We start from the raw sequence: 26,491 nt of genomic DNA on the forward strand, positions 1-26,491 counted from the left end.
GTTTATTTTTTTCATCTTTGTGGCATTTGTGCTTGATTATACAGTACGCAGTTTATAGTGACATGCAAGATGGTAGCGGGAGAGGAAAATATATGAGTGAGGTTGTAAGCCAGACTCGCATTCACGGCGTTTTAAGAGTGAAGCATGTCTCTTTTACTATGCTGTGCCACGTAGAGCTGCAGCATAAAATATTAAACTTCAGGGATTTCCTGGCTCACTGATGGTGAAGTGTGCTGCTAGTCTGGAAAAATGGAAAAGCATCTCGCTCAGTAACCCACCCCCGTATGTTACCACTTCTATTGTTTTCACCACTATTAGAGATAAGTGAAAGTTGTTTGTGCGTAAAAACTTGACAAACCAAACGTGACAAATTGAAATGTTACATTCCCACAAGTTTGCAATTGCTGCAGCTTTACAAACCAATTTCCAAATAACTGCTCTGATAGTTTGCTTGCGGCTGTAGTGTTGACACTATATTGCACACTGAGAGTTAAATAACCATCGTTTAGAGGTGCTGCTTTGGTCAAAGCTACTAATTGACTGTAATCGAGAAGGAGGGGGGCTTGTAAAAGTCGCGATGCGTCAACTGTTGTGGTTTGGGGATGGAAAAAAATAAGCTTCCTCCCCAGGATGGGAGTTAACATCTGTGTATAAACACAAGTGTGGTTAGAGTCGCTTGAGAAAATTGCCTTAAAACCTGCAGCCATGAAATTACTGCTGACCATAAAAGACATTTCCTTTACTTTTATTCTCCGGGGTATTGAAGCATGGTGACCCTGTTTTCACTACACAAACAAAAAGGGGCCGCTGGACTTAGGTTAATTCAGAAGTATGAAGCGAAGTGTGGGATTACTTCTGAAGCTGGCCTTCCACCACAACACATCCCTGCTCTGCAGCATTAAGCTATGAGAAAATCCAAGGCCAGATGAGGACGGCGGTAATTAGTCTGGACGAATGGCAGAGCCTTCTTCACAAACATTCACACACAGAAGGAGACGGAGAGACAGGAGGCGATGAGGCAAAGATGAAAAGTGAGACAGGCTTCAACCCACATCCCTAAACATGAGGCAGAGGGCTCCCCCTGGTGCTGGCATAATGAAACGCTGCCTATTAATGCTGAGGAAGATGGTGCGATTTTATCCAGCCTCAGTAGTAGTCATTTCACGCCTGTCAGCTTTCTTTGATTTTTCTCAGGCACTTCTTTTTGTTTCATCTCCACCAGCTCGTCTCATTTTCTGTTCTGTCTCACGCTCTTTAAGTCTTTCCCCCCCATCTCCACTCCACTTTTTACTCTCTCTCTGCATTTTTCTGTCAGATACCGCATTGTCCCAGATATTTTCTCATAATAATCCCTACTTCTCACTGTTTTGGTTTTTATGAACTTTCAGATAAACGTGCTACAGTCCAAGAGAAGGTCGGAGATCCTAAAATCAGTAAGTTTACTCGTTCTCTCAAATGAAATGAGCTTTCTGTTCTGGGTCGTTCACTCTCAGTTCATCAACTGCCTCCCACATGACCAGATTTGCCTGGAAAAATTCAAATAGGAAGATTCATGTTGGGAAAATGACTCATCAAAATCCCAAATGTTACATGTAATATTAACAGAAACCTGCTCTGAGTGAAAGGAGCAAGACAGATGAAAATGTGTTTTCATGTATAAGCTTCATTATCATTAAATAAACTCTCAGTCCCCTGACTGTACACTTTTGGTTTTTTCAGGCCTCCTAATCTGCTGTCAGAGATCAGACAAATACATCCAAATATTCCTGTGTTAACTCATTATAGTCCTTAGTTCTTAGAGCCATAAGATGAGATATTCGGCCTAAATGATTTCGAAGGACTGAGCTCAGATAGTTTTCTAGATAATGAAAATTTAAAATGCCTCCTTTAGCTCTTTCCCTCCATTATTTGAGGACCTCTCCTGCACTCTTAACGATGAGATTTAACGCCTCGAGATATATCAATAAAGCTGGTGTTTGATGACTATTAGTATAGAGTCCGGGTTTTTCCAAGGGTAGCCCTGGTAAGCTGTAGAGAGAAATCACAGCCAGTCGTTGTGTTTTGAAGCAGGCTTGAAACAGAAACTGCTCAGTTCAGAAAAGAGAAACCATGATTACTCCTACTTGGTGTCCAAGGGAGAGTTAAAAAATGATGCTGGAAAGCTGTAGGATGTGACACGGGTGTTTTTAGACAAAGGATTTTAAGGGACCTTTTACAGTAGGGAAATTTTGCATGCTTCCTATTAAGAATGAGCTTTTTCCAGTAGAAAGACAAACCTGTGATGGTCACTTGGGGTTTTTTTCTGTTTAAATTTGATGAATGGAGATGGAAAGACCCTTCTTCCTCTTAAGTGTTTTAATAAACACGTTGTTGTTGTTTTTTTTATAGATGCTGTCCTTCATGTACGCCCATCTGACGTTTTTCCACCAAGGTTATGACCTCTTCAGTGAACTGCAGCCTCTTATGAAACAGCTGGGAGGGCAGGTACAGGCTACACTGCACACACATGCACCCATAATTAGGGTTGGTGTGTTCCTACGTTACCTGTATCCAAATATAAAAATCTTCCAGGACTTTCAGACACTGATGGATCCAAACACACAGCCACAGTTAAAAAGGCGCTCATATTTGTACATAAATATATCTATCTGCCGTTGTTCCCTTTTGTTCCTTCGGCTTGCGCAGCGTACGTACAGCTCGCTGCTATTTTGGTTTTATTCTTTCTAGTTTGATGCTCTGCATAAAACGAATCCACTGCAGTGCTCGTCGCTCAGCCACGCCTGTTGATTAATTGGAAGATATCGTAAACTCGTGATGTTATTTTTAGAAGAGCAGCAGAATAATTGCTTTCCAAGTTTACATAACAGTGCACTGTAAAGAGTAAACGCTTTATATTATGAGGGAAAGACTAATATTTACATTATTTTTTTTTCTGTTCAGTTTTTCTGCATGCGGTCCTGCATTTACATTTTTATGATTGGCGTTAATTGGCTAAAGTGAAACTGGTGCTTAAAGAAACAGGTTTGCTTGTCTTTCTTTTTCCATTAGAGCAGGTGTGGGGAACTCCAGGCCTCGAGGGCCGGTGTCTTCCAGGTTTTAGATCAACACACCTGAATCAAATGATTAGTTCATTACCAAGCCTCTGGAGATGTTGCAACGCTTTACTCTGAAACTCATCTCTTCACATTGTTGTCATGCTCATCTGCTTTGTTGTCACCTTTCATTTTAACTTGTGTGTGTGTGTATTTTTAAACTAGTATTTCTGGTAATGACAATGCGAAAATGCTGGCATCTGCCCAACCATAAGTTCAGCTGCAAATTGAGGTCGCCACTCTTCTCCCTCTGTGTTTGTGTTTCTATCTCGTCCGTGTATATGTGTGGGTTTGTGTGTACTGCAGTACTTTCGTCAACTCAGTTTCCACCCTCGTGTGTGTCTGTGTGCATCCTCTCATAAACAAAGCCCTTCCTCTGAGCCTGAATGTTACTTGAAGATTGTAATCACAGTGAAGCTTTTACATTTAGCGGGAATGAGGAAGAAGGTTGTGAGCTGGAATGGGTTTTCCCACAGTTGGACTCGGAGGGTTGACAGTCAGCTGAGTGAAAGAAGCAGGGCTGTGGAATATATAGGCTGTTTGCTCAGAGGCTGAAGCAGCAGACCAGGACCAGGACCAAGGAGAAAGGAGTGCAGTTACAAGAGGCAGAGCAGTAGAGAAAAGAGGAGCTTGTTGAACGTATAGCCAAACTGTGAAAGAAGGAAATGCAGTGTGGATTTTTTGGGGGACTTTTTTGACAGCCAGATCTGAGGAGCCCATTCAGCAGCTCTTAATTGGGTTGGAGAGAAGCGTGTGGTTTCTTACCCTTGTGTTCTGAAGTTGGAAAATTCTCATTGACAGAAAAAAAGAAGAGAGAGAAGCGAAGGAAGGCTGGACCTCTTTGAAAAGCAGATTTTAGGAAAGGATAAGAGGCAGAGTGTAATCTTCTTGAAGCTAAATGTGACTGAAGAAGCACAGAAAGGCATGGACTCGAAAGACCGACGGAGAGAGAAGAGAGTGTTGTGTGAGGAAAAGGGGAAAAAAGGACAGAACTGAAAAAGACCCTGAAGAGGGAGGGGGGAAAGAGACAGAGGGTTTGTTTTCAAGTGGATGAACAAGTAAGAGCTTAACTGTGCTGAATTTGGGGCAGCACAAACCAGAAGGAGAGGAAGATCAAAGGCCGTGCTAAAGAAAGCAGCGGCCGTGGACGGTGCATTATACCTCCATCATGAAGCTGAAGAAGGTGGAGAGGCTGTGCAGGGAGGTGTGGAGGAGCTGCCAACAGGTCTGATAATATGACGCGATGCTTCTAAACTATGAGAAAGTCATCAAGAGTGCGAGTAAATTATTAGAAAGATGAATAAACCCTGAGCTGGAGTAAAAGCAGCTGCGGGGGGGCGTTGATACCTGGAAACGTTTAGAAACTTAAAAAAATGAAAAATGGAACAACAGAGGAGGATGAAAACCAAAGACTTAAATACTTATTGAAAATGTGAGCTGGTGTGTAGACAGTAGCTTCACAGGGAGGTGAAATCAAGATCACATGACTTAGAGTTTGAATTGATATTGCTGATGTTCTCTTTTTGTTGGCTTCGGTTGACAGCTCACAGTGATTCGTGTCAAACATGCCGCTTTTCCACCGCTAGTTGAAACCGTAATGCTGCTTCTAGACATAAATGTACTGCTGACTTCATGTTTCCGTGACACAGAGCCTCAGGATCAAACACACGTGAGCTTAATGCTCATTCAGAAAGATGTTTCATATCTTTTCCATGAATCACAGACGTTGTCATTGCAGCTACATGTCAGGAGTGATTTAATCTGACGGCTGTGGTCCGTAAATGACGAACTGATGTTAGTAGAGACAAACGTTTGTCTCGGCCTGAGAAGATAAGATGTTAAAGGCAATATGAGTCACTGTCACAAAATGTGAGGAGAGCTACGCACAGAAGCATCTTTGAAAATAAAGACAGGCCTCGATAGATGGCATGAGCTCCAGGCGGACTGGACTAGTTGTTGCAGAGGCAACAGGGAAAACATTTCCCATCTGTGTTATCAGCCTGCTGCTCAGCCATCCACCCATTTCCTCTCTGAGCACAACAAAACACGCAGCTCCCTCAAAGCGTCTCTGAAACTGTGTGATAGTAACACGTTTGTGTGTATTTTGTAAAAGAAACCACACGTTTATTATACTCTGCTTTAAGAAAGGAAACAAATGTATGAATTTCCATCTAGTTTATTGATACAAAGCAGAAAATTGCTGCAAAATTTGCTTGATGAAACTTTGAACCCCGCTCGCCCTTAAATCGGTGCCCTGCAATCACATACTGAATCTTTTGTTTTTGAGGCTGGTGATGCCAATTTAGGTCACGTTGCGGCGACAGACTATAAAGACGCACAGAGCAGAATTTCAGTGCTGCAAGGCAAACTGGCATATTTTCGGCATCACCCAGTGACCTCCAGAGCTTCACTGAAGCCTTTAAGAAAAAGAAAAAAATGTTTCTTCCTTCACAGCTCAAAAGATTTTTTGTTTTCCTCTCCACATGTGTCGGTTGCTCACAGGGACAAAGAGAATTAATCATCTCCCGTCTAATTTCTCCTCAGAGGAGTACATTTTGGTTAGAGGAGAAAAAGCATGTTTCTCTCGGTCTGGCCTGTGGAAAGTGGCGTTAGCATCATCAACGCACGCATGCTCACGCGACCTTTTAGGTGCAGTTTAAAGATGTGGTGGCACTGGATCATTCATTCCTTAACTCGAAATAAATAGATATTTTTCTTAATTAGTGTTTAGTTTTGTCATTTTGAATGAAACGCTTGTCACCGGTCGGCTCGGTGTGCTTGGCTTACTGGTTGTTCTGTCTCTTGCAGTTGGACCAGCTGGTGGTGGATGCTGCCAAAGAGAAGAGGGACATGGAGCAGAAGCACTCCACCATCCAACAAAAGGTGCGAACACACTCAAAATCTGGTGTTATTTATTTATTTATTTTGTTCCCTCAATTTTGTGCAAAAATGTTTGCAGCACTTGCTCACGAAAATAACCTTCAATCCACAGAACACCATAATTAGCTGCACTAATGTGAATGAAAAGCACGAATGACAAGTGAAGGCGTCCAGGCTTATTCTCAGGGTAACTTATGTACAAATATGAACATTTGGGGGAAATGTATCAAAACACTTTGAGGTAGAGCCCTGTGATCGAGCGGTTACACTTACCTCTTGCCCTTTACAGCTCTAACAGGCCTGCTGCGAATCTTGGTCAGTAAAATGGTTAGATTGGATTTATAATTGGAGTTGGAGTCAATTTAAAAAAAGTGAATTCTTCCCAAAACAACTTTAATATGCTGGTTTATTTATAGAAACATGTTTATCATTTGAATGAATGGAGGTAGGACTCCACCCTCAGGTGTAAGGTGATCCCTGTGGAGCATCTAAGCCACACACCCGTGCAATATTGATAGCTTACGGAAACCCATTTCCAAACAAACAAGGTTTGGTTTCGGCGTCTCTGTCCAGAGTCATGCTTTTCATATTTCTCCTATAATTTGTTAATTTGGCAAAAGTAAAGATAAGCTTCTCAAATGAGATCTTTTTTTATTTTTAAACTCTTTAGCTTTTAATCCTAGTATTTTTCTTGTTATTTGAAAGCATTTCCGATAGCAGAGTACAAACCCACAGCAGACAAAAACCTCGACAGGATGTGGGTTGTTATATTACATTATGTGGTGGCAGTAAATTTGCTCTTAACTTTAATTGAACATCCCACAGCATCATTAACTCCAGACTGCCTGTGTCCTTACCCAGCTGTTGTTTGCTGGGCTTCTGTTCATTTGTCTGCCTGTCAGTGACCTTCGTTTCAGTCTCTGCATGTGCGAAGCTTCTTCTGCCCCGTCTTTCATTTGACATCCTTTTTTTCCATCTTTCCTTTTGTCCCCTCAGTCTCATTATTTATCCTTGTTTCCTGTTTTACCCAGTCACTGATGGTACGTGTGCCAGCTCCCGCCTGTCCTTGAGCACCTATCCCCCACTTCACCTCCCTCAATTTATCTAGATGCTATTTTTATGCGGTCTGGCTCCCACCCTGCTCTCTTGTCTGGCTGTACGTGGACACTCCTAACCAACTGTCTCTTCTTTTCTTGTGCTTCTGCTCTTTTTTCCTCCTCTTCTCTTCTTCTACTCCCTCCAGGCTGCACTGCAGGTAAGCAGTGTTTCTCTTCATTTTTCCTGCACTGTGCGTTTTTGTAATCTTCAGCTCACATCGTTTTAGTGAAAATAGCTTTTTTTGACAACATGCACATGATTTTGTCATCCTGAATAAGGTTCTGTTATTTGCAGAGTGTAGTACACTTGTATGAAGTAAAGCGCACTGATAAAAGCCACTATATCTTTAGAGAACCTCTAGAGCTGGTATTTCTTTATTAAATATCCCTAACATGACATTAGTCTGATAAGATAGGCCACTGTACTTAAATCAAATATAGGCCTGACTTGACGCTTGTTGATCTGCTGTTGCAGGAGTCAGATCTATGGGATTAAGAAGTTGAGTAGTAGTTCTGACTTTCACACCCGCGCTTCACTTTTTGCTCCCCAACTTTGTTAAAACCAGACATTTACTCAGGAGTTAAAATAGTTTTTTTTTGGTGAATTGAATTATGTGTTTGATGTCTGCCAAAGAAAATGAGTCGTTGCTACTGGTAACTGCCTTTTATCTCAGTTGAAATCCTTTCCCATCATTATGTGTGGAAGGAGGCTTCAGTCCTCAGGGGGGTCCTGAGGTTGTGCTTATGATACTTCCTTTCTGCTAATGTGTGCATAACTCGAAGCACTGACACTTCAGTGCATGTTTCAGTAGCTACATGAAAGCTTGAGATGGGCTGAAGATGTCTGTTTTATCTCATAGAGTGAGCAAATAACAAGTGACTGCAGTTGTAACAGCTGTGCAAGAAACGCCTACACTCAGCCGGCATTTACAGAAGACGTTTATTTATTTATTGGTTGCAGTTCATGTTAAAGGGTCAAATGCTACAGATATTCAGTTTGCCTGAAAGACTGGCTACTTTATTTACACACACCCAAGGGAGATGAAAGAGCGAGGGGAAAAGCTGAGCGCACTGAGTGTTAAACTGTAGTCACTATAAATGTTTGATGCTCGAACTCCTCTGCGTGGTCCACTTGATTATTCTAACCCAGCAGTCACAAGAGCCACACACAGACACACACAGACACACTGGTGACCTTCACTTAAAGGAGGAGCAGCAGAGGCTGTGACGGAGGTTTTGATAGACGCACAGCCACAGGAGAGGAGGTGGCGAGGGTTTGTTGACGAGACAGGCCACACTGCTTCAGGTAGCTTCTGTTGTTGGGATGCTGCACAGAGACGCGCGTAAGCAAACACACATTCAAATTGATTTGTGTGCAATAATCTGGGGAAAATGAGGATTTTCAGTCGCTTTCACTACGTTTGGTATCTGGTGAGTGCATCCGATAAGAACTTGTAAAGCATGTGTTTGTGTCTGTGGCTTCTTACACTTACATCCGTGACCGATTCTTCTGTGTTAGCATTAGCAAAAGCAATGTTCTTCTCTCTGTGTGTCGTTCTCTCGCTGTGTGTTTGTGTGTGGTGTTTTAGGAGGTGACAGAGCTCCACTTTTTACCAGACTACAGCAACTTTTGCGCTTGGAGGTCAACCTCTGTACGTAGAGTCAATGCATCGATTCTCGGCCTTTCATCTCCTCCCCTGCATGCGTTGCAGGACCTCATTACAGTGTTTATCTGCATCTCTGTCTGTTTTCTTACTCTGAAGTGCAGCACATGCATTAGTGTTGCTAATGCAGCTCGTTTCATTCTGATGTGTCATCGTTATTGTCAGTGTCTGCGTCACTGAAGTCTTCTGGTTTAATGCCGGGGTTTTTTCTTTTCTACATATTTGTTTTGTTTTGCGGTTTTTCATAACTTTTTTTTTCTTTACTTCTTAGATAATATATTTAAAATCAGGAACTAAGAACAAGCGCCTATGAGCTTTGTTTCAGCCACTACCTGTTTTTAGGTTTATGTCATGGGTTTGACGATACTTTCCCAAGCTGAAGTGGTCACGTCAGGTTTCTCAACAAGTAGTTGAAACCAAGAACTGGAAAGTTTTTCACGTGACAGCAGCAGCTGAAACTCTGTCATTCTTTAATAGTAACATTTGTAGCATTTGTTTGATGTGTGGGTGACGGCCACCACACATCAAGCTGAAATTAGGGGCCGCTGTTTCTAGTGTTTGAAGTTTAAAGAATAATTGTTAAAAGTTATGGGACTTAAATTTTGTCCCACCTTCAGGAAGACGGGGATTTATTAATGCCTGGACTTTCCATTGTGTCCCTAATCAGAAACTAAACGCAGACACGTTTTGTTCCCCTTGTGCACAAAAATAACTCGACTCATTCCAGTGTATGTCGTGCTGGAAAATTGTGCTTGCCAGTGTGTTTGTGTGTGTGCATGTGTGCATATCCTTTCGGTACAACATGGAATAGGACATATTTTTCATGGGTTACATCTACATCTCTGGGCTGTAACAGGGGTTGTACATTCAGGAAGTTACCATGAGAGACTCGTGGATCATTCAGTGTTTGCTCCTGAAAATCCCAGATGTTCCTTGAAAAAAATCCAGAGGAATGAATCAGATTTAGTAGGATTTTTTTTTTTTTTAAATTTTCTGGTCCCTGATGTCATTAGTTTAATCATATAAATGTTTCAGAGGAAGGAATAACGGCAGATTTTAGATGTTTTTCCTGCAGCAATTTTTTGAGGAGCCAAAATTCCCTTATTTAGAAAACTGCTTGAGCTAGGTGCTTCAGATATTTTAGAGTAATATCTGATACTGTGAATCTATGAATATGGACTCTCAGGAGTTTACCAAAAGTTAATGTAGAATGAAGTCTCTGACAGCAGATTTGAAGCCCTGTAGAAACCACAATCTTGCAGGTCAGGCATAGATATTTTGTTGATAGCTTTACATAATTTTATAATATTCATAATATTCTTTAAACATTCCAAATCAGGTAAATGGTTTCACAGATATTAATGGCTATAGCAATTTTACTTATTTAATTACATGACAACTAAATGAGGTGAACCTGTGTATGCTTAGAATGGCTTAAGACAATGAAAAGAGGAAATATAATAAAACAAAGCAAAACAAAATAACAGAAAACACCTGATTGTACCCTGTGTGAACTAAAGGGTTATATTATATTATTTTTATTTTATTAAAGCTGGAATATGGAAGCAAAAATGGGTATTTTTTAGAAAAAAAACAGATTACTACACTCACAAGTTTTCATGGTCTTTACTTTTATTTTCTCCAGTATAAATTTACTTGTGTATGTTTGGCACCCCGACGTTCATCCCTTTGTTGTTTGTTTTTGTTTTTTTAATGAGACTAATTAACTAATGATATTAGGAAACTGAAATGTTAAATAATTCCTATAAAGAAGTGTTTCTCTGGAAATGCATCTGACACATCTGCGATGGTCAGGTGACATTTGATAACTGCTGAAATGACCCACTGTGTCAACACTTTCCAGCATTATCATGGTGCTGTAGCTTTGTGCTGTATTTTTGTAATGTAATGTTTTGTCACAACCCCAAACCCAGATTTAGGTATGTAAGGGAAAAAAAAAAAACATTTTAAAGTTGCTTAACAACTCGTACAGAAAAAAAATAAATAAATAAATATATATATATACACATATATATATATATATATATATATATATATATATATATATATATATATATACACACATATACACATATATATATATATATATACACACATATACACATATATATATATATATATACACACATATACACATATATATATATATATACACACATATACACATATATATATATATATATATACACACATATACACATATATATATATATACACACATATACACATATATATATATATACACACACACATATACACACATATACACTTACTTTCAAAACAGATAAGAAAGACTTCAACTAGCTTCAACTAAGCTTCAACTAGCTTGAGAGCCGATGACTGCTTTTCTAATGCAGGTTGAATGAGTTAAGTCTGAGTTACAAAAAAGACTGTGGATCTTTCTAGAAGGACAACAGAGAGGATGAGTCCCCAGCTCGCCACAGTAACAGATCTTGATGTATCGAGCTGTAATTGATTTTGGAGACTGTGACACCTGATGTAAAATGAGTCCACACACACACACACACACACGCACGCGCATGCTTCTGGTGTCCGGTGTCACCTGAAGCTGAGAAAGCTGGGGGGGTGTTAGGAGTGTGGCAGCTGCTCTGGTAGTTAAAGCCAGACTGAGAGGGCAGTCACATGACAACACGTACGACTGAGAGTCAATCAGAGATGGGATGCATGACAGGTTGTTTTTTTTTTCCTGCGTTACACGTTGAAGAGCAGTGCGTCACTACTGCTGTAAGAAGCTATGCAATAAAAGCTTCATAACACCACGTTTATTGCTTTGTATACTTCTGCGTGTCTCCAGTATTTTAAATAACAAATGTTGGTTTGCCTTGTTGCTGGATTTTTGTTAATTGTTAACAAATACGGTGTATCTCGACACACTTTTTTTTCACTTAGGTTTCTTTCTCAAGCATTACATTACATTGCATTGGTAGCTATAGATTATTGGCCTGTGCTCGTACGCTGTGGCTGCTGTTTGTCTTTCCTGGTTCGCGAATCGTCAGTCAGGTCAGCGGGGCCGTGACACTCACTTAGCTTATACAGATAAACCCTGATATAGATAAACAAGAGGAACTCACCAGCATCAGAAGATTTAATGTGTTTTTTCCTGTTTTAATTCAGTTGTTTGCTTTCCTCTCTTCCTTCCTTATTATTTTTCAGGATTTCTCGAATGACGACACAAAGCTGGAGTACAATGTGGATGCAGACAACGGCATCGCCATGGAGGGTTATCTGTTTAAGAGGGCCAGCAATGCCTTCAAGACATGGAATAGGTATAATGTATAGAGTTTATTTTGAAGTGGTTCCTTTGGACTGATTGCAGAGTTTTATATACTTTGATATCCTAGGAAAAGCTTCAAGTGCATTTTAAGAATGATTATTAATCACAGACGCAGAGTAAAGCTAGCTAAGATTCACAGGAAGTGTTAATAATTTGGAAGAATTTCCATTCATCTTGTCATCTTTGTGTTTTAATTCCTGTAAATCAACACAAATGAAATCGAGAACATACAGACTCAAGTTTTTGCTTCCTCTTGACCATTTTTTCCCCAAGTGGATATAAACATGTTATGAATCAAACCAACATATACTTTTGCAGAATACCATAGTTTGTCTTTGTGTGTGTTGTGTTCACATGCCTTAGGATTACTCTCTCTCATCCACATCAGAAGATATCAAAGCGTCTTATTTTAGGAGCATCACTTGCATGTGACTTTATCTTCTAATAAACTTGTGATCTTCTTTCAGGCGCTGGTTCACCATCCAAAACAATCAGCTGGTTTACCAGAAGAAATTTAAGGTATGTCAAGTGACTTTCTGCACGGCCACCATGACAGTCATGCACGCGTTTGACTTCCAGCACAAACATCTCTCTGTGTATTTTTAACTGGACGGCACAGCTGTGCGCCTGGTTTCTGTGTGTTTGATAGAAAGAGCTCACAATAAAGTCCTCTTATATACTGGAAAAGTTTAGTTGTTTTTTTTAAATGAATCTCTACTTTATGTACATTTATCCTTGTCAGAATATGAAAACTCTCCAACCACACAGGTTTAGAGACAAGTCTGCAACCACAGGTTGCTAGGGAAAAAAATCTTTTCAATGACCAGTTGGAGAGCGGTTGCTGGATGTTGCTAATGAAATTGATCAGAAAGAGGGTGCTGCACCAAAAACTAGTCACTGAGCTTTAGCAAACCGAGGAAGAGTCGTGCTTCTGTAAACATGCTGGGTGCAGCTGTGAGACACAACTTTTATTTTGAAGGCTTACAGTCTCAAAGTTTCACTGCTGCTCAGTGAAGAGTTGGTGCATGTGTGCAGACAGGTCAGTGTGCTAGCTACCAAGGCAATTGCAAGGAAGGTTTCAGCGCAGCACCATATACCTCCATGCAGCTGTTTTCACCTGGTGACTGCCAGCAACCACTCTCCAATCAGCAAATTTGTCCTTAGCAGCCTGTGGTTGCCAGGTGTTTGCCGACCGGCCTCGAGGCTTGTGTCACAGAGGCCTAACATTTAGTTTTGTCCCAGATTATAGTACCAAAGTCAAAAGAGCAAGAGCAGTTGGGGCTTTGTTACATACTCTGCGCTTTGCATCATGCTACAACAAAATAACCCCAACTGTAATTATTATTAGTGCGACAGAACTTGTCACTACCAACTTAATAAAAATGTTAAGGAAACTGGACAATATAGTTCTGCGAACAATAACCTTTGTGGTAAAAGAAGTGGGCGCCTGTTGCTGGATGTAAGTCCCTCTGCTGTGCCTGCAGGACAACCCTACAGTGGTGGTAGAAGACCTGAGGCTATGCACAGTCAAGCACTGCGAGGACATAGAGCGTCGCTTCTGTTTTGAAGTCGTGTCACCCACCAAGTAGGTTTGAGTCAGTGACGTTACGCCCTCTGTCAGCTTAATGAGCACATGAGTATTTTTAAAAAGGTGGCAAGGTGGAGCACCAGCCTACCCGCCTTCTGGTGCCGACACTCCTGCTCTGAGCCGACAGCAGCTGTGTGACGCTTGTCTGCCCCCACAGGAGCTGTATGATGCAGGCAGACTCCGAGAAGCTGCGACAGGCTTGGATCAAAGCTGTCCAGAACAGCATCGCCACCGCCTTCCGCGACAAGGGAGATGACAGTGAGGTAAAAACCCACACATACACCAGAAAGCCAAGATACAAAGTCTTTTGACTCAAAACTAATGTGGCAGGATTTCTATTAATTTTGCAACACTTATTTGTGTAGATTTATGCAAATAACAGAGTTTTTCATTGACTGTTTGCTTCTTGCATTTTTTCCCCTGAAGATCAATTTTTATTTACTCATTTTAATACGTCTGCTTTGTCCTTTATTTTTGTCTGTGCGCCTTCCCCGTTTCTTTCCTGTCAGAAGCTGGATAGGAAGTCGTCCACATCAACAGGGAGCCTGGACTCTGGAGGGGAGCCAAAGGAGAGATCACTGAAAGGAGAGAGTGCCCTGCAGAAAGTCCTGGCCATCCCAGGCAATGTTTGCTGCTGCGACTGTGGGCAGCCGGAGCCCCGCTGGGCCAGCATCAACCTGGGCATCACCCTGTGTATACAGTGCTCTGGCATCCACAGGTACAATGCTATATTTTCATAAGCAAATCCTTATAACAGCTCTTTGATTATTGCTGTGAGCAACTTCTTACATAAAGATGAAGCAAAACATAACAAAGGATTAAAGGAAAATATCAAATTCTTAAGTAACCAACTTTTAATTGCTTAGAAAATTTAAAGAAGTTAAAAAAGAAGAAAACCTGGACATTTCTGGAACATTTTATTTATTTGTCTACCACACTGCAGGAATGCAGTTCATTAAGAGTTCATGTTAGGTCTGTGAAAACTAGAAGTTATGCAAAGTATGTTGGCTCCAGTATATAAAATCCTCCGTCGGGATCACAGATGTCTTCAGGGGTTTCTGAACTGTAAACTCACTGGTGTGTGAACTGAGATGTTGTGATAACCTTTAATTATTTTCCTGGGTAAATGTAATTAAAGTTTAATATAGATAAAAAGCGTCAGGTCGCTTCCCACGCTTTCACGGTACAGCATTGATATTTCACAGACAGTGGGACTGTGTTGTCTGTAAATCTGTTCTCTCCATACTGTGCATGGGTTTTTGTGAGTGAACATGTGAGACCACAGTTTTCACCACAAAGCTAAAACAAAAACATTTTATCGCTTTCACAATTTAAAGTACACAGAGCTGACACTGTCTTGCTTTTTTTCCTGCTTCTGCCACCTACAGGAGTCTGGGAGTGCATTTCTCCAAGGTTCGTTCTTTGACTTTGGACACTTGGGAACCAGAACTGCTAAAGGTGAGTAAGAAGAAGGTTTACAAACAAATGCACATGAATGGTCTGCCTTGGTTACACACACAGTTTTTATTTTGTTATCACTCTGCCTTTTAATAAAATCCATTAAGGATCAGGAAGAGTAACATATGGCTGGAGTAACATTAGTCCACTGATGTTAATCTACATGTTTTCCAGTTAATGTGTGAACTGGGCAACAAAGTAATCAACCAGATCTATGAAGCTCGGCGAGAGGAGCTTGGAGCAAGAAAACCACAGCCGGGAGATCCGAGGTACCGAGTTACAAGAGAGCATGCTTGTAATTTCAGACCAAAAAATTGCTTTTGTAACCTATTTTGTTTCCTAGTAAATTGTACTTATGACTCACTGACGGCCAACTTTCATTTTCACTTCATTCATAAATGAAATGTTTTTCTGGTTCGCTCACAGGCACGAGGTCGAGGCCTACATCAAAGCCAAGTATGTGGATCGTCGATTTGTACGCCGGCCGTCAGACGAGGAGCTTCGCAGCAAAGTGGTCTCTCTGAGCAAACAGGAGAAGAGGCTGAGCGGCAACTCTGAGCACATGCCACCAAAAGCGCCTCCACCCACACCAAAACTTCGACCTGGTTCGAATGCTTCAGGGCAGTCAGGTCAGTTCAAAGTAAATGAGAAACACAGCTTTAAACCGACAGTTAGCTTCGCTGCAAGCCTCGGGATTCGAACTGTTAGTGGATCATTGCCTCCAAAACATATTTTGTAATATTTTTTTATACTTTTTTTTTTTTTAACATGTTGTTGTTTTCTTTTTCATTTAAATGTATCTTTATCTTTTAATTTGTTTCTTTTTATAGCACCCAAACAAAATTAATTAATCTGATTTCAGAGTTTGGTTGTTTCTCCCTCAGAATCAGAACTTTCTCCAGTAAAAACAAACAAACTAAATAAATACATCACACGAAGAAGGATTTGCTCGTGCGACGCTTCCTACCATGAAGAAGTGTCCACCCATCGGCATACTGCATGTTCTTTGTGAATAGCGTATGTCTCGGCTCTCTTTGCCTCCCATTGCTTTCCGTAGAGTCTGTCTCTTCCAGCGTCAGCCGAGCCAGTAGTCTAACTGTCTGTGCTTCCACCCTGCTTTTCCCCTTTCCCTAAATCTCTCTGTCCTTTCCTCCCCCTCTGGCTGTTCTGTGCTTCCGAACTAACCCCTGCCCTGACTGCCTCTCCCTATAACCCCACCCTGCCACTCAATTTACACCCTTCGCTCTCCAAACTCCCATCATCCCTTGCGTAGCTGCTGCCAGTGGTGCCGAGGCCCGCCGGGACTCTCTCTTCTGTCCTGACGAGCTTGACTCGCTCTTCTCCTACTTTGACACCTCCTCCAAGCTCAGGAGCAGTAAGTACTGAATGCTTAGTGTTTCGCTTGCTTTCCATCCCCTGTGTCCATTTGAAGTCACGGCGTTGGGCTGAGGACTAACAACTCTTCATCCTCCTCATTTCCTTCTTCATACGGACCGTGCTAATGAGCCATCCAGTCACGTTTTCCGTATTGCATTTTTTCTTTTGGACTGAGGGGTGGGGAGTGTTTCTCACACATGGTTTTGTTTAGTGTGTTGGTATTTTCGCATATATCTGTGTCATATTTTTGGTTTTTAGGGACCTGGAATTTAAGGTGAAGGCGGGGATCTGTCATCCGGTTCTCTTTCTCTTCCCACACTGTCGGCACCTTGAGTAAAAAATATTAGGAACACTTGCTGTTTCTGTTAATCAGGCTGAAATAAGTTTGAGAGGCCGAACACATTGATTGGCTACAAACAAGCTCTGATAAGAGTTACTTTCCACTGCCAGAAACAAGCAGCAGTAGCAGAGTGCTCCTTTTATTTCATACGCTCAGCAAATATCTTCACGTTCTTCTACAAGCAGTGACTCAGACTCTGTTTTACAGTAAAAAGTGCAGACAGCGGCATCCAGAACAGTGCTGATGGGAGCAGGGAGATGCTGGCCACCACCCCCTCCAATGACAGCCTGGCAGATGCAGGTAAGACGCACTCACCTCTGCTTTCTTCTGTGCTGAGACGCTGAGATTCTGAGAGAGAAATAGGGCATTATGCAATCATACATGCTTTGTGTTGTAAGGCGTGTTGTAGAAGGTATAGTATTTTTCAGTTAGAAGGAAAATTTCTTTGACTTCGCTCACACCCATCTTCTCATTTTCAGAACCCGCTGAGACTCCACCCATGCCCATGCCCGCCACACTGCCTCCTCCGTCACCCTGTAAGGAGATGGTTTTCTATGAACCCAAGGAGTACAGCCCGGGTCTTCAGCTCTACTGGGCGTCCTGCGCCCGCAGCCTGCCGGACATGGCAGAGGCGCTAGCCCACGGAGCCGAGGTCAACTGGGTCAATACGGAGGAGGAAAAGAGGACCCCGCTGATCATGGCAGTGCAGGGGGTCAGTATGGCTACAGTAATTCAGCTTGGTACGATACATCGCTAAACTCAGTGGTCGGCAGATTTAAAACCTTTTCACCAGTTTTATGTCACACAGGTGGATGAAATAAAGTGTTGCCTGTCTTCGATGTCTGCGTCAAGTTTCAGCCAAATAATAAACTCGTAGCTTTTTCCTCTCGGTCGTAAAAGGCTCCTCTGCCTGCAGAGTGGGCGGGATTGGGGGTTGCGATTTACTAAATATCTACTTAATAATCTGTGAGGAGTTAGAATCTCACTGAACATCGATCTTAAGGTCAAGCTTTATGAATATCTTGTACGATAACTCAAGAAGGAAGTCACCTAGAAATTGGATATTAATGCCATACATGCATCGACTAGGAGCCTGCAGGGTAGCAGTGATGAACGCCAGTATTATCTAAAAATTACAGAGACGTTCTTATTTACTCGAGCATTTGACTTCATGGAAACGATATCACACCTGTTTAGTTTAATCCAGCTTTCCTTTAGTTTGGGTTTGAGACATTTGCAGATACTAATATCTATACTCCTCCATGTTTACCTGTTAAAAGCATAGTGTGTGAATTAAAACAAATCTAGACCTAATGTGTTGTGCTTCTTGAAAGAAAGGCATGTGTCATTATAAACACCTGTAAATTTCAGGGGTCTCTGGTCACCTGTGAGTTTCTGCTCCAAAATGCAGCGAATGTGAACCAACAGGACGCTCAGGGCCGAGGACCCCTCCATCATGCCACCATGCTGGGACACACGGGGTTTGTTTCCACTTCTCCCCACCTTTATTACTACAAATGCAACGCGGATTATGTTTTACACTCAAAAAAAAAACAACTTGCATTTCCGTTGCAGGCAAGTGTGTTTATTCTTGAAACGAGGAGCGAATCAAAACGCTACAGACATTGAGGAGAAAACACCGCTGTCCATAGCGGTGGAGGCGGCCAACGCAGACATTGTCACCCTGTGAGTGTCGTGGTACTAATCTTAGATTACAGAGTGGATTGAGATGTGCTGTTACCTTTAATTCCCTGTTTCTTTATTCGCTCCCCAGGTTGCGACTAGCCAAGATGAACGAGGAGATGCGGGAGGCGGAGGGGCCCTACAGCCAGTCAGGTCAATATAACTCCAACAGCCCCACCGAGATGCAGTACAGGAAGTGCATGCAGGAGTTTATTAGTTTGCAGCTGGATGAATCTGAATAACCAGCCGCTGCGTGTTGAGCCAACGACGCCTAGGAAACATAAAGTGTCGGAGTTGGGGTCAGCTGACTTAAAAGAGCACCACCCCCAATCATCCATTCTCAGGGGTATTGTTAAAAATTTGGGCGATTTCTTTATTGAGAGGAATTTAATCCACTGGCCTTTAAGTGAGCTGAGCCTAACTCTGCCAGCTGTGCTCGTGTGTCCTGCTGTTACAACTTCCTGCCAGGTGCTCCACCAGCTCTGCACCTTGTCCCTCAGCGGCAGGGTTAAAGCCATCGACTCTGGGCAGTATTAGTTTTTGTTCCAAACTGGAACATCCACCTTTTCCATTTAAGTGACTGTTACTCATGTCAAGTTACTGATAGCACAAAAATATTTTTCCTCGGTTTTAGAGGTGATTAGAAGGTAGGTTTTTGTTTTGTTTTGATTAAAGTAATTGTTATTTTTAAATTCCTGTTGTGTTTCTGCCAGCAGTCACAGTATCTTTGCAAAAAAAAAAAAGTATATATATATATAAATAAAAAAATAAATAAATCTGCCCAGTAACTGCCACCAGTATCCAGTGACACTCAGACCTCAGAGGGAGGGCAGTTTCTACTACAGTATCTGGCAATAATCAAGACTTTTTGAATGATGCTTTTTAAAATCGTCGTGAGAGGCGTGTCTGTAATCTTTTTTCCTTTCCAACTGACCTTTCAGAAGTCATTTATGCACCTTCCTGTTAATGGTTATGCAACTGCTGTACCTTTTCCCATGACTGTATGGTTCTTATTTGAAGTCTTAACTGCTTGTCAAGTCCTGTTTACTTATTTAATGACGCATCTTTCTGGTGTTACATGACAGATGTTTTTAGAGCAGTTTTCTTTTATAGAGATGACTCTAGTAAGTCTAGGTATTCTTACTGTACATGCTGTAAATGATGTTTTTAGAGTGACTCTGGTTGCACAGCAGTAAGTGCCATGAGGACTCTTGTGTTCGCATACTTTTCTTTTGAGTGTCTTGGTTGTAGTGTGCTTGCTCATTGCCCATAATCATGGGAAATCCAGAATTGTAAGACAAAAGGACTTTTAGAGCCCTTGCACTAATCGTCCTGAATGTTAGTGGATTTGAAGGTGGTACATTTCAAGCAGCAATAGTGCAATAGTCTAGAAACGTATCCACATGTAACCATGTATAGCTTTTGATCGCCTGCTTGTCCTGGCTTATATTCACGTTAATCATTATGGGAGCTTTATTATTTAAAAAAAAAAACAAGCAAAGAAACTGTAAAACAATCTAGGTTTTCAAAATGAATGTAGACGGAGAGGAGGGTGAGGTTTGCTGACAGGCAATGAATGATTGAAATGTACCCCAGTTTCATCCCACATCGTCTCTCTCATGTTGCCCCGACTGCTCGGAGGGCGCCAAAGCACTTTGATGAAACGGTCACTGAAAGAGCAGCGCCCCCTGCTGCAGGCAGAGCATCAATGCAACGTTTCTAATCGCTGATTTGTGTGGATGTCCCTGGATGTTAGAGATCTGGTGTTTAGTAGTTCTCTATGAAATGTTTGTGTGCGATTGTGGAGCAAAAGGATTTATTCATTTGTGTGTGCTGACACACAGGAAGAGGAGGGCTGAGCTCATTTCTTCTCGAAGAACGGAGCGTTTACACTAAGGGCGAAATGCACAGCTGGAGGAAGATGCACTGTTAGTAGCTGTTTGGACCTTACAACAAATAACTAGAAGTTCTTTTGTCTTGTTGTTGTTTATTTAATGGTTATTGATAGAGACTGATTTAGAAACTGCTGCTGATGCCGAACAGGTCAGCAGCAGGTTTGTTAGCAGTGATTGTAAGAGGATGTTTGTGTTGAGCAGAAAAGGAGATTTAAAAACATGTTTGGTACTCCAGCGCCTCTTCATCAGCACCCTCCAATCAGCTGATGAGTGCTGAGAGTGATGAGGGATATTCAGGGTTAATGAATGTGAGGGAGAGGTGACCTCATCAGTCCTCTGTTCCTTTTCTTTTCTCTTTAAAAGAAGTTCTCTTGACTCGAGTGTTTGAAGTGCAGAGCCGTGGTTCTCGGTTTAATATTTCTTGGCATTTAAATGATTTTTTAAAATAATTTTACGATGTTTTTAAATACTATTCTTTTACAACATCATGTCGTGTTCTTAAAACCCCCCAAAACAAGAAATTTACCCTTAAAACCGACTGAGAACCACTGATCTGATTAAGGTGGAATTTTCTTCTCTTCCTCCTAACACACTCTCACGTTCTCTTTTATGTAAATCTGTTCTGTCACTTTTTGTATTTTGCTTTTCTCACTCTCCTCCCCAGAGTTTGTGCCTTTCTTCTTTTCTCTCTTTCTTTGGGGTGCTGAGGCCAACACAACTGTATTTTTGTACATAAACTCCTGCACTTTAAACACAATACAGTTGTTGATGAAACAAACTTGCTGTCTGTGGGCTGTCTTTTCTCTCCGAGTCCGTGTCCCGTTGCTAACGAGGGCCTCGCTGACTGTTTCCTCAAACATTTGCCTTTTGCTTCTTCTGTCCTTCGCCTCTTTTCTCCCCTCTACATTGTTCTGTTTCATATTTCGCAACCACGCCAGCACTCTTAACAGGTATGGCTAATTATTTTTTCTTTTTCACTCTTGTTGACACTGATGACACTGTCGCTGCATGAGCCCCCTCCCCACTTTGCATGAAACTCTGTGCATGTTTTACCTGCTTTACATCTGCACAATGAGGGCATTGGGGTTTATGATCACTGTAGTCTTGACAACTTGAAGACTTTGGCAGAATATGAAGGGGAATATGGGGAAAAGTTCAGCTATTTGTGAACATTGTTTAAACACCTGCCTCTACGCAGGAAACAAAACATTTGTGCTACAGCAGAAGATACGAGATGGAGGATTTATTATTTCATGCAGCTCCGTCAATACTTTAGTTTGTAGTGAACATAAGTTATGAGCAGTCCAGTAAACAGTTTTTTTTCCTTCTTAAACGTATCTACAATGAAGTGTTTTTGTCATAGACTGTATATAAAAGATGTACATAATTTCCATAATTCTGTCTGAGTCCTATATAGAGTCTGTGCAGCTGGAGTCACAAAAACAGGCAGGCTCGCAGACGTCTGGCTGTACCTTTGCGATAACTGTCCGATGATGAGGCTGAAAGTGGAACTGCAAACGTGGAAATTACGAAAACCACTTAAGTGGCACCTGTGTTCGGGGTAACATTGTTGCCACTACGTTGGCAATTAAGATTCTCTTGCTGAATTGATCGTTTCTCTTTCATTTGATTTGCGGTACAACGACAGAAGAAATAGCTGGATGTGAATAGGAGGGAAGGATGGTACTAAACGGGCCAATCACAGTGCATTTCTAGGGAGAGGCACGTCAGGTTACAGCGTAGGGTTTCGTGGTTGATTTAGACGACTTTGGTGAATCGTTGTAAAGCCTACCAAGTGGCCGGCATGATTGCCAGTATTCAGACCTGTGCTCGGGGATTATGTTGTGATTACTTTACAGTAACTCTGTGTTTTTAGATACGGTGCCAGCTACAATAGAAACAAATAAAATCCTGGCAAACATATTTGTTCCTTACGTTTTTGACTTTTTGTTCCTCATTCACATTGCAATAGTTTCTGAGTCTCCCTCCAGGGATTTACTGAAATCTGCGAGTTATATTGAGGCAATAATTGTTTTTCTCTCACTGATGAATAAAAAAAAAAAAAAGAAACTCTGGTGGAAAAAGTGGAAGCAAATGCACAGAAGGAATTTACTGTACTGAACAGGCCAATAAATATCGTTGCAGCTGCTTTAACACGATGTACAGATGCATTTCTTCAGGTTACTGACGGCTAGATTTAACACAGACGTTGAGCGATATAGATTGGACCGCAAGGGTCTGTGGGGATGCCACGTTTCTGTTTTTTGTGACCACACAGACTCACCAACGGGGACTTTACAGTGCACCAGCTGCATGTGCGCCCCCCCAGGGAGTGGACTTAAAGTGGTCTTCAAAGAAGGATTCATTACTTCACAGCCGTATCTTAAGGCGGTGCAGATTTAACTCTGAAGCATAAATTCACTGCTTTGTGGAAGTACCTTAAACCGACATTCTTTCTAATGACCAGCAGGGGGCGACCCTTCTGGTTGCAAAAAATACTACTGTACAGAAGTGACCAGTTGCTAGTTTTAAATCTTATTAATTACAAAATGATGTATTTTTGTAAATTATAATCCTTTTGTTTGTTTATCTAGTTTTTGTTTTTGTTTTTTTAAAGGTCAAAATGTCCATCTTTGATATACAGTCTATGGTCTTACACTGTTTCCTAAGAAAATAAAAAAAGTTTTGTTACTCACATCTTTTCTCCCCCGTGTTTTTACAGGAGATGAAACGTACCAGGACATTTTCCAGGATTTCACCCACATGGCCTCCAATGACCCAGACAAGCTGAACCGCTACTAGCAGTACGACTCGCAGCGGCCGTGACGCTGCAGAGCGCCGTCCACCCGCGGTCAGAAGGGCTGTTTTCACAAAAACAAAAGTTGGAATGATGTCCACTTCGCATTCACACTCATTCAGAAACGGCCCATCAAAGCCAGCGACCGTATCTAATGTAGCCAAAGCTCCCTTTCATCAGTTCGTTTTCACCAAGGCGAGTGCTTCGTTCAATTGAAGGGGAGCTTCAACAGTGGATTTTTTTTATTTTTAAACTGTGCATGTTAATAGGATGTATAACAGTAAGTAAATGGTACAGTGTTAACGCCTTTGGAAGGATTCACATAGTCTTAAATCCAATGATAATTACACTCAGACTGAATGTAAAGATGCCGTCAAGGCTGTCGCTTACTTTGACTGAGTTAAATGTTTGCTGTCACACTTTGTGACGGTGAAGGACACTTATTGTTTTTTTTTAATAAAGTTAAAGTTGTGGTGCATCAGAGCTGCACAGAGAAGTAAGCCCACGGCAGACTTTTAAAGGCTCTGTTTCATGCTTTTTGTTAACTGCTTCTGCTTTTCATTGGGACTCTTTTAATGAGCTGCAGCATTTTTTTTAATGTAAGTTTTTCTTTAGAGAATCATCAGTAAGTGTATAAGTGTCCGTATGCTTTTATGTTAAATCACCACAGACGTCTACCAGTTTGGATGGTGGCTTTGAAGTGTACAGTGATCTCTGACAGCAGCAAACCCAGAATGAATTCACATGTAAGGTTAAATAGTTGATTTGACTTGATTTTTAAATGCTTTTCTTTTTTAGAAATGTAATTTCTCACAAGTACCTGCAGTGGTTTGAAAAACCATCGGTCATTATTGGGATGATTTCACTGTGTAGATACAGGCAACGCTTTATTTTATGGGTCAATAATTTTCCAGGTGTTTGTCGGTGTGACAGTGTAACGCTGTTTTTATCATAATGGCATTTTCCCAGAGTAGATCCATGAAAAACTAAAAGAAAACAGTTAATGCTGGTCAATCCTGCCATAGTCGAGTGGCTCGACATTCACAGCAGCTCGTCAGAAAAACAAAACATCCTCCTGCTGTTGTAAACCAGTCGGCTATCGATCGTTATACAAGCCCTTTAATAAGACGACAGCAGCGCGCGGTAAAATGTGTTTTATAGCTTAGCAGTTGTCTGTAACGTATCTAATGCTGCAGTCACACAAAATACAGTGGCTGTACCAAAAACGTTGCTGCGACTGTGCAATAAACTTGTTGCCTTTGAAATAGGTGTAGCTTTGAGGACGGGAAGAAGATGCTGGAGTCAGTCTGATATCAGTTTGTGATTGAATGAGGTCACGTTGGCAGTTGCATGAAATCGCTTAAATTTGAAGCAGTAATTCTTCCATAAATAACGATGTAGTTGCTGCAGGACGGCAATTTAACTGCAAAATGACGCAGGTGCTCATCAGCCTTGCTTTGATGTAGGAATATAACCACGGTACAACCGGTTTAGACCAGGTGAGTCAAGTTTCCTATTGTAAAGATGTGCATCACAGATGAGTCGCCCTCACCGCTGCAGACTGACTGTATCAACAGTTATCTGCAAACTCTCAGCAATCTGTCTGAGAGCGAATGCAGTCAGTCCGTGTCCCGGCTTTCTTTGGAGACACGCTCCCTCCCACGTGGTCACCTAAAGGTTGAGGGTATTGCACGCTTGGTCTTTGACACCAAAAAATTCAGTGCAATCAACGCACAACTGTTGGCTTTGTTTTTTCCTCTGTGCAAGGTTGCTGTTCGGTTTGGTCGTTACTGAAAAATGTGAGTTCTCTGACCGGCTGATGAGTCGCTGTTGGCGGTCGCAAAGGCATCAGATAGCTCCTTGCAGTTGCTTTGGTTGCTAGTAGATTGCAGTTGTCGCCTATAGTTTGCATGGGCGGTGTACAGTCATCCGCAAACACCGCTGAGTTTTAGTGAAGCTCGAAAAAGTGCGACACAAACTAGATATGGAAGTTGTGCCTTACCACTGACTTATCATCGTTTCATTATTTTGGTCAGACTTTTTTCAAGATTTACTACCACTTCAAAAGTACTTAGCATCTGCTGTGCAGACTTCCACAACTGTGGCAATCCGCTAGCAACCAAAGCAACTTTATATAATACGCATTTGTGGTCAATTTCAACTCACAACTGCCAGAAACCGCTCGGCAACTCATTGGGAAGTACACATTTGCCCCTGACAGCGTAACTAAAAAGCAGCAGAAAACTAAAAATTCTGAAAATGAGCATCTTCTTATTTCATGGATGAATCTATAAGCAATATCAGTGCTTTTCTGTCCAATTAATCTGCTGTGTGCGTGTTCAGACCAGCTGAATTCAGCACTGTGCTGTTTCCTGCCTCTAACTATACAGAAGACTAGATTAAATATAGATCCACTGAACGGCTGTCGCTGAAGCACAGAGGCCGAGGTTTACTCAGACATGTAAATGGTGCACACAGTCTCTCATAGCTAATTAGGAGCAAACTACACCGACCCTTCAATGAAATTTGTTAGCAGGTTTTTGGGAATGTTTTGAAAATGACAGACCTGTAAACTCAGAGCGATGCAGAGTAACCGGATGTGTTAGTGAGTAATGCACCTGCTGTGAGACATTTGTTGTTTCCGTCCTCTCGTGTGTTGAGCTGAGACATTAACCCGATGGATCCAGTTTAGACGCCTCCGGGTGAGTTCAGTGAAATCTTCAAATTCGACTTCTGCAACTTCACTGATGGAAGTTTTGTACTGTGAGTTTCTGTGTTCCTCGCTTCTCCTGCACTTCACTTTGAAAGTTACACGACATACAGTCAGATGTTAATCGCAGAGGAAACCTGGGGCTGATGAAACTTGGGATACAATTCTTGTACATTTTGTACAGATGCTTTTGAATTCTCCAGAGGACTGAAGTATAAAGTTAAAGGTACTTGAATCATTAAATAAGCTTTTGTATATGCTGTTCTTTGTATCGTTCAATAATTTTAGCCCCCTTTTTTAAATTGCCTGTCTGTACACCAATATACATGTACTGTACGTTATACCTGTAATATGGAAGGATTTCAATACATACAGACTTGAGGATTCAGCTCAGTGTTGGTTCTTTTACTTTGAGTTCTTCATTTGACTTCATTAAAATCATCAAACAGCCGTTTGACACTGTTAACAGGTTATTGTACGACAGAGAGGTTTTCTTAACTCACAGCCTGCTCATGAAGAAAGAAAAAACTTTCCTTTTAAAATCAAACTAGACAACAATCCTAAATTCCACTCACGGTTGTTGGTGACGGGGGG

At 41.5% G+C, this 26,491-nt stretch overlaps 1 protein-coding gene across 1 annotated transcript in view; it reads left to right on the plus strand.

Annotated features, from left to right (window-relative positions):
• LOC146617978 (arf-GAP with coiled-coil, ANK repeat and PH domain-containing protein 2-like) overlaps positions 1-26,278 on the plus strand; it is a 49,400-nt gene extending 23,122 nt beyond the window's left edge. The window contains exons 7-23 of the mRNA XM_085373140.1: positions 1,389-1,433; positions 2,389-2,484; positions 5,901-5,975; positions 11,929-12,041; positions 12,517-12,568; positions 13,534-13,634; positions 13,795-13,900; positions 14,147-14,355; positions 15,026-15,095; positions 15,270-15,364; positions 15,522-15,724; positions 17,020-17,112; positions 17,292-17,524; positions 18,184-18,293; positions 18,388-18,498; positions 18,587-18,648; positions 23,113-26,278. Of these exons, the coding sequence (XP_085229266.1) occupies positions 1,389-1,433; positions 2,389-2,484; positions 5,901-5,975; positions 11,929-12,041; positions 12,517-12,568; positions 13,534-13,634; positions 13,795-13,900; positions 14,147-14,355; positions 15,026-15,095; positions 15,270-15,364; positions 15,522-15,724; positions 17,020-17,112; positions 17,292-17,524; positions 18,184-18,293; positions 18,388-18,498; positions 18,587-18,648; positions 23,113-23,192 (1,854 nt within the window). The 3' untranslated portion in view covers positions 23,193-26,278. The remainder of the gene's footprint in view (positions 1-1,388; positions 1,434-2,388; positions 2,485-5,900; positions 5,976-11,928; positions 12,042-12,516; positions 12,569-13,533; positions 13,635-13,794; positions 13,901-14,146; positions 14,356-15,025; positions 15,096-15,269; positions 15,365-15,521; positions 15,725-17,019; positions 17,113-17,291; positions 17,525-18,183; positions 18,294-18,387; positions 18,499-18,586; positions 18,649-23,112) is intronic.
• Positions 26,279-26,491: the final 213 nt, after the last annotated feature.

The sequence above is a fragment of the Diplotaxodon limnothrissa genome, linkage group LG15 (genome assembly GCF_057381915.1).
Source record: "Diplotaxodon limnothrissa isolate DT_005_m linkage group LG15, D_limnothrissa_male_GT1.1, whole genome shotgun sequence".
Taxonomy (NCBI): Eukaryota; Metazoa; Chordata; class Actinopteri; order Cichliformes; family Cichlidae; genus Diplotaxodon; species Diplotaxodon limnothrissa.